This window comes from Coloeus monedula (genome assembly GCF_965178545.1).
Source record: "Coloeus monedula genome assembly, chromosome: 1".
Taxonomy (NCBI): Eukaryota; Metazoa; Chordata; class Aves; order Passeriformes; family Corvidae; genus Coloeus; species Coloeus monedula.
This window is the reverse complement of record NC_138781.1, coordinates 6,326,126-6,343,811: the sequence shown is the minus strand read 5'-3', so window position 1 is coordinate 6,343,811 and position 17,686 is coordinate 6,326,126. Positions and strand designations below refer to the sequence as shown.

The 17,686-nt window shown below is 44.0% G+C and overlaps 1 protein-coding gene across 1 annotated transcript in view; it reads left to right on the top strand.

Moving 5' to 3' along the window:
• The window catches only part of KMT2C (lysine methyltransferase 2C), a 193,907-nt gene that overhangs the window by 160,893 nt on the left and 15,328 nt on the right, over window positions 1–17,686 (top strand). The window contains 10 exon segments of the mRNA XM_082283329.1: window positions 548–2,413; window positions 3,457–3,782; window positions 4,558–6,377; window positions 7,432–7,543; window positions 8,502–8,580; window positions 8,702–8,765; window positions 10,774–11,006; window positions 13,894–15,588; window positions 16,855–17,067; window positions 17,440–17,604. Coding sequence (XP_082139455.1) covers window positions 548–2,413; window positions 3,457–3,782; window positions 4,558–6,377; window positions 7,432–7,543; window positions 8,502–8,580; window positions 8,702–8,765; window positions 10,774–11,006; window positions 13,894–15,588; window positions 16,855–17,067; window positions 17,440–17,604 — 6,573 coding nt within the window.

Below are 17,686 nucleotides of genomic sequence, written 5' to 3'. Positions count from 1 at the left end.
TTTGAATCTTTCTTTGTAGAAGAGTATAAAGTCAGCCATTCTGCTTGGGAAGAAAATAGATGTTAGCAGAAGACAAGCTGCTTGTAAAAAAAATAGATTTTGACTCTTAAATCCCATGTATTATAGAAGTAGGTTGTTCTTTCTGTGCATGGCTGGCTAGTGCAGTAGGTTTTTATTACATATCCTGTATTGCAGTAACCTTGTCCTGCAGACTGCTTCCTCCCATGGGGCTGAGTGTCTCTCAGAGCCTACACCAGTGCTGCATGTCAGTAACCTTTGTCTCCAGAGTATAAGGTTGGAAAGCAGTGATGCTCTTTAGGCAACCTGGGAAATTCTTATTCCCAGGCAAGCAAGATGCATTTACCAAGGTAATTGGACTTTACAAATGACTGGACTCCCTGCTCCCATTGCATTTAAAATCTGCATTTGTTTGTAATTGATAGTGGATGTGTCCTAAAGTTTTAATTATAGATTCAGTCATTAGAAAGATTTTGTATACCCTAAACTTAGAAGAAGTGTAACATTTTTCCTCATAATTTTAAAACAGCAAATGCGGCAAAAAAGTAAGCAGCAGGCCAAAATAGAAGCCACACAGAAGCTGGAACAAGTGAAAAATGAGCAGCAGCAACAGCAGCAGCAACAGCAGCAGCAGCAGTTCAGTTCACAGCAGCTCCTGAACCAGTCTGGCTCAGACACACCCAGCAGTGGGATCCAGAGCCCCTTAACGCCGCAGACTGGCAATGGAAATATGTCTCCTGCACAACAGACATTCCATAAGGATCTGTTCACAAAGCAGCAGCTCCCTGCTACGCCTACATCAGCGTCCTCAGATGATGTGTTCCTAAAGCCGCAAGCCCCACCTCCCACTCCCACCCGAATCCCAGTACACGATTCACTGTCTCAGTCTCAGACTCCTCAGACATCATCACAACAGATGTTTTCTCCAGGTTCCACAAACACAAGGCCTCCTTCTCCAATGGATCCATATGCTAAAATGGTGGGAACACCCAGACCAGCACCCATTAACCAGAACTTTGTTAGGAGGAACACCATTGCCCCATTAGATTCCTGTGCAGCACAGTCATCCATATCTCGGGAGCCGTCGGGAAGCAGGCCTTCGCCAGTCAGGGACTCATGTTCTTCATCTCCAGGTAGCAGTGATCCCTATGCAAAGCCACCAGACACACCCAGGCCTGTCATGCCATCAGAGCAATTCTCCAAACCATTGGGGGTCCCACGGTCACCCATAGTTATGGAGCAGTCAGGGAAGGTACCTTTAGCTGCTGGAAGCAGTGATCCATTTACTAAGCCAGCTCCTAGGACTGACACGTTTCAGAGACAGAGAGTAACCTCTGCTGATGCCTATGCACGGCCTCCATTGACTCCGACTCCTGCTCCTGTTGATGGGAGCCCTGGACCTTTCAAAACTCCTCTGCGCCCTCCTCAGTCCCCACAAGACCCTTACTCATCCATGCCAGCCACACCACGGCGCGTTGCTGTTGATCCCTATGAAAGGCCCCCTCTGACACCGAGGCCGGTGGATAACTTTTCCCATAACCAGGCCAATGATCCCTACAGCCAGCCTCCCCTCACTCCCCACCCCGCAATAAAGGAGCCTTTTGCCCATCCGCCGCGGATAGTGCGGCAGCAGGGTGATTCTTTCCCTCAGTCTGGGCCCATTTCAAGGCCAGCTTCTCAGGACCCTTACTCCCAGCCTCCAGGTACTCCTCTGCCGGTTGCTGATCCTTATGCCCAGCCCCCAGGAACTCCTCGTCCCAGCACAGTGGATCCATATATGCAGCAGCCACCTACACCAAGACCCGCTCAGCCTGCAGATCTGTTTGCTCAGTCCTCAGCAAATCAGAGACATTCTGATCCATATGCCCAGCCTCCTGGAACACCACGGCCAGTTCTCAGTGATCCTTACTCTCAGCAGCCAGCAACCCCAAGGCCAGGGATTCCTGAGAGTTTTAACAGACCTGCCATGACAAGGCCAGGACTAATACCAAATAGAGATCCTTTCCTGCAGACACCACAGAGCAGGTTGCAGGGCACTTTTGTCAGGCCATCAGATCCATGTTCTCAAACTGCCAGGTCTGCAGGACCTGCAATAACGGATTCATTTAGCCATGGTGCAGCTACTCCAGCACGTGACCCATATGATCAACCACCAATGACTCCAAGACCTCAGCCAGAATCTTTTGGAACTGGTCAGCTGGTCCACGATGCTGCCGAACCGCCACGGCCTGGATCTGAGGGCACCTTCAGTGCATCCGGAAATTCTCCGATGGCTTCTCAAGGACAACAGTTTCCCAAAGTTTCCCAAGTTCCTGGCCCAGCACCCACCACGGGAGTAACAGATACACAGAATACCATGAATATGTCTCAAGGAGATACTGAGAAGTTAAGACAGGTGAGAATAATGTTCATTTCTGATTGTATTAAAATTTTATAAGTAGAGGAATTGCCTTCATTCTTGTTAATACTTGAAGTTTCTTGCCATTAAACATAACTACATGTAAGATAATTACCTTAATTTACTTAGTATGTTAGTTTGGTCCTCCTGGATAGAACCACAATATACAGAATATAGAAACATCAGCAATTTTTAAGGAATTTGGGCAAGATCCAAGAAAAGAAGCAAAAGTCTATATTTGAAGCCACAGAAGATGTAGATGGTTGGTCTGTAATAGTGCCTTTAGCTACAGTCTGAGGGGAAAAAACCATTTTAAAAGGACAGTTAGTTCTATTCTGTAACAAATGAGGTGTGGAGCTGATGTCAGTGACTTGTTCACTGGCTGGAGAAGGGAGTACAGGCAAAGATCTCAGACCACATGTCTGATTTTGCAGTTGGCCAATGTTTTGAGCTGAATCCTTCCCTTGGTCAGTGCTCTTCTTGAGGCACATTCACTCCAGGTTTCTGTCTGTGAATGTTTGGCAAACAGCTCTTGCTGAGAGATAGAATTACATTCAGCTTGTGGACAGCTGCTCAATCTTTTGTTTGGAAGGAGGGATGGGAAGTGAACTTAATGGAAAATTGGTGGTATTTATCATGCAGCGTTAGAGTAAATTCTGCAGCTGTGGCATAAACCTCTTGCTGAATTTTCTTCAGTGGACCTCTGGTCACCTTTGTCCCTCAGAATGCACTTCTCCTGTGGTGAAAGGGCCTGCATGACTGGAATAGAAGAAGGGAAAGAGAGTTGCTGCCATGTTAATTGGTAGAATGGGATCACACCATACACTTTAACAAGAGGTCTGGATCTTAGGTTGTGTTACCAGCACCTTGCACCATTTGATCCCCCTTCTCATTTCTGAGGTGATTATGGTTGTTTATAATATTTTTCTGTAACAACTGAAGGATTTCTTTCCTCCAAAAGGCTTAACCTATCAGAGTGTAACACTTCAAAAGATGTCAATTGCAGTGTCAAGCATAATGATTTATTTTCTTTTAAACAGCGCCAGAAACTACGTGAGATTATTCTACAGCAGCAGCAGCAGAAGAAGAACGCGGTTCGCCAGGAAAAGGCCTTGCAGGACGCAGCAGCTCCTCCCCATGCAGCCCCTCTTCAGCATTGGCAGCAAGACAACTTAAATCAAATTTTTAACCGCCCTCCTCCTCCCTATCCTGGGAATATCAGGTCCTCTGTGGTCCCTCCAGGTGGGCCAAGGTTCTCCATGTACCCAAAGGACCAGCGTGGGCCATTCCCTGGGGATGGGCAGTTCAATAGGCCCCAGTTTCCAGGAGATATGAACGCCATGGGCATGAGACCTCATGGTCTGAGGTAAGCTCTTGGTTCTCTTAAACCCAGGGTATTACAGGGATAGTTAGATAAAGGGGGCTTTTTGGACAGGATGAAAAATCATCTACAGGAGCTGGTAACCTTCCTGAACTCCATACATGCAGTGGGTTTTCCTGTAACATTAGAATGTGTGTTTTACACTCTTTTGTTGGTAATTATTCAGAAGTACGAATGGAGAAACTGCAGAAGTAGTCGAACTTGGTTGACCTGAAACATCTTGTTGTCCAAGGCTTTGGGGCATTTCTAAAAAACAAGTAAAAGATCAGACTTTATTTTTGATGTCTTAATAATGAATAAACTCATTTCTAATGTGTATGTAATCAAACACAAGGTTCTATCTGTGCCATTTTTACAATGAATGCTGCAATGTAAAATGAATACCAGTATCAACATACATTGTTATCTCAGAAATTAATTTTTTTCAGTATCTGGATTTGTTTTAGTAATTTCTAAATCCACACACTGGAGTTTTTTTACTCTGAATTGCATTAACATGTATTTTAATTACTAGGTTATTTCTGACTGTCAGTTTTCTATCCATTATTATTATTGAAATTGAAAACAGGTTGTTTATTAAACATAATTAAAGCAATTATTTTATTGTAGTCATAAAGCTCATTTAAATGTAAGCATACTCAGTCAAAACATTTATTTAAATATCTTGATGAATACATCATGTAAAGCATTTTGGTGAATAGTTATTTAGTCATGTGAGACTGAGAAAAAAGATGATTTAGCCTTTCATGCTTTATTTTAGATATGGGTTTCCAGGAGGTGGCCATGGTCCACCCTCGGGTCAGGAACGTTTCCTTGGTCCTCAGCAGCCAATGCAGCGCCCTGGAGTTCCCCCCCAGCTGAGGAGATCCCTGTCTATTGATATGCCCCGGCCAGTGAACAATCCACAGATCAGTAACACCTCTGGGATCTCGCCGCATTTTCCCCCGCAGGGAATTCCGGTCCAGCAGCATAACATCCTGGGCCAGGCGTTCATCGAGCTGCGTCACAGAGCTCCTGATGGGAGGCCCAGGCTGCCCTTCAATCCTGCTGCTGCCAGTGTGATGGAGGCAGCAGCTCAGCACCAGCGGCACCCCGGGTTCCTGCCCAGGCAGGATTTCCCAGGCCCAAGACAGGCAGAACCGCTGAGACACAATTCTCAAGGAATACCAAACCAGTTGCAGATGTCTGGAGGTTTGGAGCACATGTCCCAGTCCCAGCAGGATCAAATCAATCCTGAGAACCCACCTGCACTTGTAATGCGTTCTCTGGGTCAGCCAGTTGCTGATGCATTCCCAGGACCATCTTTGTCTACATCTGCACCAAGTGATGAATCTGCAAACTTGCAGATTCCCAACCAGCCAAGTGATGGTCTAGAAGAAAAGCTTGATCCTGATGATCCTGCTGTGAAAGATTTGGATGTGAAAGACCTTGATGGTGTTGAAGTCAAGGATTTAGATGATGAGGATTTGGAAAATCTGAACTTGGACACAGAGGATGGGAAAGGAGATGAACTGGACACTCTAGATAATTTGGAAACCAATGATCCTCACCTCGATGATCTTCTGAGATCGGGGGAATTTGATTTAATTGCATACACAGATCCAGACCTTGATGTGGGGGATAAGAAAGGAATGTTTAATGAAGAACTAGACCTTAGTGTCCCCATTGATGACAAACTAGATATCCAGGGCAAGGCAGAAGAACCCAAACAGAAAGAACAAGGTGATAAAACCATTGCCCCTGCTGAGACCCAGTCTCCACCAAAGAAATCAGCTACAGAAAATGAAATTAAAACAGAAGTACTTTCCCCAAACACTCAGGAGGAAAAGAAGAACGAAAATGAAAAAGGTGATGGAAGTACTGAGTCCACAAGTACTCAACAGGTTGCTGAAGTGGAGTTAAAGGATGGAGAAAAGGCTCCTGCACAACCTGCTAACCCAGAATTCCCTGAGAAAACTCCTGCTGTTCCAAGTCAAGATACAGCTGTGCCTAGTCCAGATGCTCAGGGAGCTGCTCCGCTGCCTGTTCAAGGAGCAGTAAGTTCCTGCAGTATTTCTGGGTCCACCCCAGTCCTCTCAAGTTTGCTGTCTAGTGAGAGCTCAGACAGTGCTGAAGCAAGAGCTCTGGGATCTCCATCTCAATCTCTGCCACCCACACAAATGAACCATGGATCAGGTATTCCACAAACACTCATGACACCTGCTGGACAGATCTTGGAAAACACTTTGAATTCAAATCTGCCCATGGTTCCACGAATGAACCATAATTTTTCTCATGGGTCACCAAATCCAGGATTTATTCAGGGTCAGTCATCTAATCATAACTTTGGGACGGGACAGGCATCTAATCAAACTGTGGCTGTACCAAACCGTCCTGGTCCCAGTGGCATCTCTGGTCCCCAACAGATGATGCTCCCTCAGCCATTAGCTCAGCAACAGAACCGAGAGAGGCCACTTCTGCTAGAGGAACAGCCACTTCTTCTGCAGGACCTCCTGGATCAGGAGAGGCAGGAGCAGCAGCAGCAGAGACAGATGCAAGCCATGATTCGCCAGCGTTCGGAGCCATTTTTCCCTAATATTGGTATGTGGGTATTGTGTTTGTCTGTGTTCCAGTTGTTTTAAAAATGCAGCAGTAAATAGTTAAATAATCCACAGCACTGCAAGACGCAGGTAAATATGTAGAGCTTGAAGGTGGCGTAATAAAAATCTACCTCCCTATTAGGTACAAAGGGAGTATGGAAATTGAGCATGTAGGTGGAATTCTGAACTCTGTGACAAGGCTCCTGTTGTCATTACCAGGATCAGGGTAACTCTGCTTTACTGATAATGTTTGTGACATCAGCTGTGTCACATACTCGCTTTATATTTTAGGTTCTCATGAGATATGGAGCAAATGTTTCCTTTGTAAACAGAATTAGACAGTGAGGTGCACTAGCTCACCTTCTGATACTTGATCTATCAATTCTATATTTATGGTTGTTTTATGACTTTTTTTGCAGTATTTGGTGTGTCACAAGAAAAGGGATTATCAAAAGCTGTTACTAACACACAGTCTAGGCAAGGCCCAGAAACATCACAAATAATTACGCTTGTACTAAAAGAATTTTAAGAAGAACTGTGGTTGCTTGTTTAATATAACCCAGCAGTTAGAGCATTCAAATCAAGACCCATCACCATCATTTAGTTGTTAATGAAACACTTAATTTTGAGAACTGTGTAAGCTCCATTGACCATCAAGGCCATTCTCATCGTGCAGTAGTGATGGTGTGCCAGTTGCCAGTTGAGATCACAAAAAAACTTCTTCCTGAGTCTTAAACCTATAAATAGAATTTATTAATCTGTTGGGTCATAGGCCAGATTTGGTCTAGAGCACTTCTCAGACTGACTTGGTTTGGTTTTTATGTTGTGGCTGAAAACAAGGACAGCTGTTGCTGGACTAACTTCTCTTAGAGGGTACATGAAAGTGCTTATTAATGTGGAATATCAAAGCGGAGAAGACAATTAATGTGAAATAGGAATGCAGTTAATGTTTTACTGAAGATTTACATATGAACTAAGTGTAAACAAGTGATTTCTGTTTAATAACTTGTAATGTTTCAGCTGTGTGATTCACTGCTGCTGTTTTTCTCTTACAGATTTTGATGCGATTACAGATCCCATAATGAAAGCAAAAATGGTGGCTCTTAAGGGGATCAACAAAGTCATGGCACAGAGTAACATGGGGATGCCACCAATGGTCATGAACAGGTAGGCAACATTTGATACCAGTCTTTAGGACTACAAAAAATAAAAGGAAATGACAGAGTTTGGGGAAACTGTGTGCAGGAAATGAAAAAAAATTCTCTGTCATGTAGTTTGCATTTTATGCTAACACAGGAATCTCCTAGGAATAAAGCAAGCGTGGCAATAGGAACTATAAAAGTTATTCAAATGCATCAGACTTGTGTTCTAGTTGTAATGTCATAGGTCAACATGGCCACCATGGCTTCACTGTTGATGCTCTTTCTTGTTTTCCCACTTCCTAATTAGATAATGACACATCTCCCACACGTTGTGCTAGAAAACTGGGGGTGACAGTGTAACAGTGGAACCTCATGTTGAAGCAAATCATTTAATGCTGGGTATAATTAAGATTCAGCCCAAGGAGTGGAAGTTCCATCCTCTCCTTAAATCTCTTCCTGAGGACAAAAGGAGCTATGAACTGTGCAGGCTGCACCGGGACTGTCCTTAGAGTACTTGGGGAGTCCATGGGCCAGGGCGGATCTGTGCCTGTTCTTTTTGTGTGGCCATTCAAACAGGTTTTCTCTGTCCAGTGCCCCATGGTAATACATGGCTTACCCAAGGTGGGCATTATCCAGCTCCAGTTGACTGTGCTGGTGACGATGAAAGCTAAATACATTGAACTGGTTTTCTTTAAATTATAAAATACTAAAATACAAATACAGATTTGTGTGTGTTTTCACTGCACTAGCACAGTAGGTCATATTTACATCATCTCTCTGAATAATGTAAAATGCTGTAATTTCAACAAAAGGCAAAATGTTGTCTGTATCTCCAGATGTTGAAAAGGTTTGGTAAAGAAGTTCAAGCCAATGTCTAAAAAATATTTGGGTGCTTTGTTTAAGTTGGCCATAATACAGAAGGTTGTCTCTCTCCTAAAATGCCGGTTTTCAAGATTATAATTTCACTTTCTGTTTATCAATAGGTTTCCCTTTATGGGTCAGCCAGTGCCAGGGGCTCAGACCAGTGAAGGCCAAAATCATATGCAACAGGCAATTACACAGGTAATGCAACTTGATATGGGCTTGGAAAAAAACTGTTCAATAATGATAAATAGGTTTTGGGTATTTTAATTGAACTGTGATTTAATATCCTTGTCTGTCTCTGTTCTACTGAAATTTCTAGGATGGAAGTTTGACACCTCAGATTGCTAGACCTAATCCTCCCAGTTTTGGTCCTGGTTTTGTCAGTAAGTAAATATTTAATAATTTATTGTATGGGTTTTTTTTCATTTTACAGTTCTGCTTTCTGTAAAATGAACTATCCATAAATGGATCCTGTCTCTCAAAAAAATCATCCTTTTAAAATTGAGTCATTTCATCATTATGATGCCAGATAATGAAGGGGGGTGCATAGTAAATGCTGTTAAAATTTTTTTTCTAGAAGCTATCATCAACAAAACACTATACGGAAAGAGGGAAACAGAAAATTGACATTATTTGGATTTGTGTGAGAGCAATAATCTATTAACTGGCAGACTGCTATAGCAGAAACCTGGTCTTTGGTTGTGTTGCAGCATTCTGAGCTCAGTGAGAACAACTGTCTGTATCGATGAGGTTTTTTATTTCAGAAGCAGAAAGTTTTGTGCAGCATCATGGTCATTTGAACAAATACCAGAAAAAGTTTTCCAGGCATTGGTTAGGCAGGCCTGGCTGTGAAGCACAGTTGTTGAAAGCAGCTTTTTGCATTCCATATTTCTGGCTGCCCTAGATCAATTGTGAGTCCTAGTCTCTGTGATAAGAAAGATTTATTAGCAGAAATTAAAACTGAGCATATGTTGGAAGAGAAAGACCATGTGTAAAAAAGTGTTTCTATAACTACAAATACTTCACTTGATATATATGAGTAAGAAACAGAAGTAAACACCTTCACATTTTCCAGAAGCTGGAGTAACAGCACTGAGTGTGCAATAAGGAGCTTTGGCAAGATTATCACATGGCACTCAGCACGGCACTACTCTGGTTGGTGGTGGTGGGTTCTGAGCACTTGAGTTAATCTGTTTCTCAGTTCAGTAGTAGTTACCCTTACCTGGAACTCACTAATATTTCAGTGCTTTCATGTTGCTCATGTTACTCTCAACTGTCCCCTCAGTTTGTGGGATCAGTTCTGCAGAATTTTTCCCTGAAAGCACCTTGAGGCCGTAGCTCACTCTGAGTGGGTTTAGTTGAGCTGTTCAGAGTCAAAGCAGTCATTGACACAGTGACTGCTAAAGTAGAAGGTGGCCGAGTGGAGCACAAGAGGATGTGGTTATATTGAAATCATGCTGCTGTGTGGTATCCCTGTTAAACAAGGATCTTTACAAGGAAGGTCTGTGCTGTATTCCTGGTGTCCCAGCTCACTGAAAATGTGATCAGGAGACAAATGATGCCATCACCCATGTTCTCTCTTGCTTTCTGTGCTTAGTGCAGATCGAGTGTTATCAGACATGGTTGTTTTGCCTCCAGAAAAACATCAGAGAGCAATGGACTGCCCGTGGCAGATGAGCATTTGTCATTTGTAAGAAGAGCAATGTCTCTATTACAGCCTAAATGAGAGGCATTTATTTTGGGGGGAGTAAATGTCATTGGTGCTGAAGGCCCTGTGCTGAAGGCTGCCACTGACAAAGTGATTTTTACAAAGACAGTATCTTTCTTTCACTTCATTAATATTCGATGGTGTTCATCATTTTAATATTTTTCTTAGAAGCGGTCATAAAAATAAATTCTGTGTGTAGAACAGTTTTCTGCAAACACCAGAATTAATCAGGCCATGTTTCCTGTAAGTTTATGTCCTTGCTCCTTAAGCTCTTTGTACTTGAGTACTTCCAGAGATCTTCCATGTCCCCTCTTCTGTTGCAGAACAGGGAATCACTGGGTTCTCTAGCTGTTCCCAAAGCTACATTTGCTCACTGGCAAGTGCATGTTTGCTGCCTCAACAGCTGGCTGATACCTCCCAATATGGACTGTGTTAAAACTGTTTTCTCTCACAAATGCAGTTATTTGGATCTGTGTCCTTTACTCAGGTCACTCCAAGAGCTTAGTATTGAAATACCAAATTCTCTGTCAAATTTGTCTGAATTTGATCACTAGTCTCTTAAAAAGGATGGGGGGGGGGCGGTGATGGTTAAACTTGAGCTCTAAAAAGTAGGATGAGAGCTCATCTCCTCATCTCCATCTCCAGGATGAGATCATATCACACTTCATTTCCCTTCTCTCTAGATGATTCACAAAGAAAGCAGTATGAGGAATGGCTGCAAGATACACAACAACTTCTTCAAATGCAACAGAAGTACCTGGAGGAGCAAATTGGAGCCCACAGAAAATCCAAAAAGGCCCTCTCAGCCAAACAGCGCACAGCCAAGAAAGCTGGCCGGGAGTTCCCAGAGGAAGATGCAGAGCAGCTTAAACATGTTACTGAGCAGCAAAGTATGGTCCAAAAACAGCTAGATCAGGTAATCATCTGGAATCCAGACTGTTCACCTTGCCACTGAGCTGTCACAGTGGTAATAACTCTTTCCTTTAAATCTTCTGAAAGATACAGTGGAGCTCTACTTACAGGGAGCCACTCCCTGTTCTGTTTTGCGTGTGTAACAGCATTGCTCTGGAGAGTACATGGACCCTGGAGCTGCAAAGGAGTATGCTGTGGCAAACACTATGACAAAAAGCTGGGTTAGTACTTTGGGAAGAGGGGAATTCCTTGACAAAATGACTTGCAGAGTTCTTGACACCATGCAAAGCAAAAATTAAATAGTCAGAGAAAAGTTTTAGCATGCAGTGCTTTGTTTCAGGCTTGAATGAACCTCCTAACCCAATCTTCTTTTCCTACAGTTTGAAAATATCTTTCCATTATATCTTTAGAGTTAGTCTAGTTGTATGCTCTGTCTTGTTCCTAGATGCTGATCATCCGTAATTGTGTCATGGAATAACACAGGTCAAAGGGATATCTGGAGATCTTTTAGTTATGATCAAAGCAGAAATAGCTTCGTGATTAAATCAGGTTACTCAGCACCTTGTCAGTCAAGTTTTGTAAGTCTCCAAAGATAGAGATTTCCCAGCCTCTCTGGGCCCCTGTTTCTACATGTAACCACTTTCACTGGGCTTTGTTTTCCTTTCCTTATATTCAGTTGGAGTTTCACATATTGTAACTGTGGTTATAGATGAAACCTGTGATAGCTTTGTTAAATCTGCGCTTTGCCCACCAGTAGTGAATGCTGTGGTTCCTCAAGACATTTTTTATAAATTATCTGGCATGATTGTCAGGATCAGGTCGTCCTGCTGAAAATGAAAACACTTTAGAATTACCCTTTACTAGTATGAAGGAAAAAAATTGGCAGCAGACAGTTTGGAATGAAGTCCTGAGTGATATCTGACCCTTGAGTTCTTGCTCCTGTGTTTCTTCAAGACAAAGTAAGTGCTGGATGGGATATTAGTTAGCTCATCTTTCCACTGTGTGGAAGAGGGATGGAGTGGGTAAATTATGTCTGCATAATTTTTTTTTCCCTTCCACAATGAATCACAAGTAGAAAAAATGAAAAAAAAATTCCCTTTAACCAATCTTTATCATACATATATGACAGTCTAATCTTATGGTGGAGTTAGAGTGAAGTAACAGCTGCTAATCATGACATTGCTGGCAGATTCATTTACTGCCCCCTATTTAAGGTTCTCCTATTTGTAATTTTTAAATTTAAATTTAATCTGCTGCTGGCAGAAGCCATTCCCTGCCCTTTAGCCACTGATTTAGACCGGTGGTTGATTCATCCACATCTAAGCACCATTTTGTGTTCTGTACCTTGTAGGAGCTGAAATGAGGTTTAAAGTCTAGTTTTAAGGACCTTCTATTGGAAGCAATTTGCCACTCTTTCAGATCAGATCAAGTAATTTTTCTGCAGTCAAGCTTCTGTTAGTTTTTGAAAAGTCTCTGTATATATGGAGAGAGAAAAGAGCTCTTGGATCCCTATGAGTGGCTGTTCCTGGGCACAAGCACGGAGAGCCCGGAGCTGACTGTGCCCCAGGAGCTGATGTGAGACAGGGTTATTGGCCAGGCATGGAGCCACGCAGACCCTGCCAGATGGCCCCTGTGGCACTGTGCCTGTGCTCACAGGCTCTGCCCTGCTCTCCCTGCACTGCTGAAATCTCCAGCTTGGCTCAGGGCCTCTGGGGGTGCTCAGCACGGGGCCTTGGACACCTCAGCTCATTCCAGGGACAGTCACGGCTGATCCACCCCTGCAGGCCCTGGAGGCTGTGGTGCTTTGGATGCTTCATGGTACAGCCCCACAGAGCCTGCACAGATTTAGTGCTGTAGGACCATGGAGAAGCCCTGGAGCACTGGTTCTGTGCAGTGCAGATGGATCCAGTGGCTCTGTGCACTGTTTATCCAGCAGTGTCAGTGCCAAGACAGAGCTCATAAACCATCTTGGACCTGGGATAATTGTGTAAATAACCTTTTGGGTGCATCTCTCCCGCAGCCTGAAGTGTGTCCTGTGGCATCACTCTTACCCTGAGCTTTCTGGCTTATCCCTTGCCTCAGATAAAGGCGAGGGCTAGCAAACAATTAGAATTATGTTACAGAGTTTTTCCATCCCTGCATAAGTTGTGGAAGTCTTAATCTAATGAGATTAGATTATGACTCCTCTCTAGTGAGAGAGAGATTTCCCGTAATGTATGCATCATCAGCCAGTGGATTGCACGTCCTTTTGTTTTTTTAGAGACAAATTTAATTGGATATCTGCAGTGTTTCTGAAAGGCTCTTGCTTGTCCAGTTGACTTCTGTTTGTCTAAACTACAAGGTATAACTTGTAGTGTCCACACTGAGTTTATTTTGGTCTTAAAATTTTAAATTTTCAAACCGGAGTTGCATTTTCATCTGACATGAGATGTTTGAGGATCTGCTTGTGAACAACTGGGAATATCCATCACTGTTATCCTGCAAACTTTTCCTTTCAAGTTACATCTTTTAAAAATGTTGCTGATGTGTGAACATCATCCATCTCACTGTTTCCCTTTTCCTGTCAGTTCCCAACTGTTTGTATCCTGTGCATGGATGATAAGATCTGTAGGAGGACAAGGATCACTGCTGGTTTAGGTTTGTATATTCTCTAGCACAGTGCAGTCTCGATGTGTAATTAGAACTTTGAGGCGCTGCTGTTTTGTCTGAAGTGTTGGGACAGGGGGTATTTCTAATGAAATAATGGCTGTTTAGCATTAAAAACACTGCAGAAACGCTGTTTTCACCTGAGGTTCATTGTCTCCTGGAATTACAGTGGTGAGTTACATGGTTTATGCTGCTTACACAGCCTGTACGTGGCAGGGATGAATAATGACTGTTTCAATGTTTAGATCCGGAAGCAGCAGAAGGAGCACGCGGAGCTGATTGAGGAGTACCGGATCAAGCAGCAGCAGCAGCAGCAGTGTGGGATGGCTCCCCATTCCATAATGCCAGGGGTCCAGGCCCAGCCTCCCATGGTTCCAGGAGGAGCAGCACCAGCAATGAGTCAGCAGAACTTCCCCATGGTGGCACAGCAGCTCCAGCATCAGCAGCACGCAGTGGTGATGCCTGGGCAATCCAACCCCACCAGGATGGCAAATTTATCGGGATGGCAACCTCCAAGTGCCCCTGCAAGTCACATTTCCATGAATCCAGCAAGGATGCAGCCTCCAATGGCACCACTGCCAATTACTCCTGGTACCCCTGCTCCTGTGCCTGGCCCAAATGCAGCTGCACAGTCAGGGCCACCCCCAAGGGTGGAGTTTGAGGACAACAACCCTTTCAGTGAAAGTTTCCAGGAGCGGGAGCGGAAGGAGCGCTTACGGGAGCAGCAGGAGCGGCAGCGCATCCAACTGATGCAGGAGGTGGATCGACAGAGAGCTCTGCAGCAGAGGATGGAGCGGGAGCAGCACAGTATGATGGGGCCTGAGCTGAATAACAAAACATCCTTATCTCAGATACCTTTCTTCAATTCTGAGCTGCCTTGTGATTTCATGCAAACCCCACGGCCCCTGCAGCCGTCCCCACAGCAGCAGCAGCAGATGGGGCAGATCCTGCAGCAGGGTGCTGTGACCTCCCCTCCTGCCACCAATTTTATGCAAAGCACTGAGCGAAGGCCAGTGGGACCTGCAGCTTTTGGACCTGATGCGTCTGCTGTTCCAGGTGGATCCCCCAATTTCCATAATGTAAAACAAACTCATGGGAATCTCCCTGGGGCTGCCTTTACGCAGAACCAGGTCAGGCCTCCTTTTCCTTCTGCTGTACCTTCATCTCCAGTGCTGGGGAGCAGTGTCCCATGTGGGTCGGACACTAGTGTGCCCCAGGCAGCAAACATCCCTGTGTCAGGCCAGTCTCTCATCCAGCTGTATTCTGACATAATCCCAGAAGAGAAAGGCAAAAAGAAAAGGACGCGGAAAAAGAAAAAGGACGATGATGCTGAGTCAATAAAAGCCCCGTCAACACCACACTCTGATATCACCCCACCATCAACCCCAACCATTTCTGATGCTACCTCCACCCCCACAGTGAACACCCCCAATGAGCCACGGCACCAGGATGAACAGGAGTCTGTGGAGTTAACGGGCCCCTCAACATCCAATGCAGGAGAGAGCCGGAGCTCCCCGGAGCTGGAGGGGAAGCTCCCCAGCAGCAGCAGCAGCATGTCCCAGAAACAGCCCGGTGGCAATGCAGAGGCTGAAAAGGCTAAAACAGACACACCCACCAGCCTCCAAGAAGTGAAACTGGAAAAGGCAGAAACTGATCAGTGCTCAGGTCAAGCTGAGCCTAAACCAGAAAATCCAAGCAGTATTAAGGTGGAGGAGGATAAGGTCACCTCACAGCCGACCTCTTCAGCTCCAAGTCCAGCACAGCCACCCAGTGTTCCGACAGCCAAAGGGGAGTCAGGGAATGAACTGCTGAAACATCTGCTAAAAAACAAGAAGTCCTCATCTCTTCTAAATCAGAAACCGGCGAACAGCGGCCGAGCAGAAGAAGAGGCTTCTGGGGATAAAAAGTTAGCAGAGAAGCAGAGTGCAGCTGAAGGAATGGTGAGCCTGGTACTGGTTTTGTTACACTCTCGTCAGCAGCAGTCCTAGCCTAGTCTGTGCCTTACTGTGGGCATGTGTTGGGACATAACCTACCTGTATGCGGGTGGAGGGAACAGCTTTAAGGAACTTTTGCCACTTTCCTGCCTTTTCTCCACAAGTAAATCACCTGTGCTAAAAAAAGAATAAATTTTAATATGACTTCTTAGGTCAGCATATTCAGAAATCACTGAAATGCAAAAAACCCATTTTTCTACAGAAAATTGTCTTTAAGAATACCACTTCCTAATATTAAGGCAGGATTTAACAATATGATTCCTAATTACTCACTGGTACGTGTCTGTACAGAACATGGTGTGTCTGGGTGCTGCTTTCTCCTGTGACTCCATCTGAGTTGTCTGTAAGATTTATTAATTTATAAGGTCCTTAAAAACAGACCTGAAGAAAAGTGCTTTCTGTGGAGGTAGGATACACTTTAGACTTAGACTTCTTGGTCATTTTATTGTAATCATAATCTCTGGTTTTGGGTTTTGAATGCCTAAACTCGACATTCATTCTTAAAACAAAATTCAGGTGTACTTAAAAGGAATAAATACTCGTAAAAGTAATAATTGTGAGCAGCAGGTAATTTAAGTAAGTGTTAAACATCCACAGTAAAAACATGTGACAGGAATATTAGAATACTGGTGGTAGGGGTCATGTAGCGCTGTTTAAAATAGTAATGGATTTTTAAAATAGTGGACTTTTTTTTGGCTTGCCCCTGTAGCATTAGAGTCCTGTTCTGATCCCTTTTACCCAGCTATGCTTCCATGGGAAGAAAGGCTTTGCAGATTTGTACTGGAAGTATTTAACCAAGTGGTGCAATCCAGAAATGTTTCACAACACTTTTTTTTGTTTCTAACCTCAAAATACTTTTGTATTATATTAACTTCCACGCCTTTCTTCTGCCACCAAGTCTGTCTTTCATTAGGCCCTCATGAACATCTCCAGGGTTTCATGCCCATGTAACTGTATTTTAAGGGTTATTCAGAAGACTAATTCTGGCCTGTGAGTTTTTAATGATGTTTTCAGATGTCAGTAGTGTTAATGGGAGGTCATAATTCTGTCTGTAGGGACAGTTCAGCAGTTCCACCTGCCAGTAAAATACGCTTTGTTATCAGTGAGATTTACTACACTGTGCCTGTGCTTGCAGAGTCGTGCGCAGTAAATCAGAGTGCACTGTGTATTAACATGTCAAAATTTCTGCTGCACTTCCTTTTTTCACACCAGCAAACTACAGGAGCCCAGATGCAAGGTCCATTTGGGTGCAGTAACAGCCAGCTCCAGAGAACAGATGTAGGACCTGAAACCAAGAAGCAGAGAAACAAGCGGGCTCAGAGGACGGGAGAGAAGGCAGCTCCTCGGTCCAAGAAAAGGAAAAAAGAGGAAGAAGAAAAGCAGGCTGTTTATCCTAATGCAGATACCTTCATCCAGCTGAAACAGGTAAGGGTTGCCTTTCCTTTCCTTTCCCAGGGACTGGGGAAGGCAGTCCAGAGGATACGTGGAACAGTGGATTTCTCCTGATGGAAGTGAAGTTGATCATTAAGTTGAATTTTGAGCACAGGGTGGGGAAAATGAGAACTTCCACAAAATCAGGAATTTAAAGTTTGGGGTTTGTTTAATTTTGGAAGGTGGGCTGACATGGTAGATAGTCCCAAAGCCACAGAGTTGCTGACAGGGAGCTGGAGCTGAACAGGGACTGCATTCCTTAACAAACAGAGAGGCCTGTGTTTGACAGTTTCTGATTGGAACATTGGAACATTGCATCTGTATTATACTTAAATTAATTTCTGGCTTTTTTTTCTTTTTATACAGCAACTTTCTCTTCTGCCTTTGGTGGAACCAATAATTGGAGTGAGCTTTGCACACTTTCTCCCCTATGGCAGTGGCCAGCTAAATGGTGGAAATCGACTCATGGGAAGTTTTGGTAGTGCTACTCTTGATGGGACTTCAGATTACTACTCCCAGCTCATTTACAAGGTATGGTTTTAATCTGGATTTCTGTTGTGTGCTCTCTGTGGGAAAAGAAGTCCATGATATTATTACTACTAGTCAGAGTTCC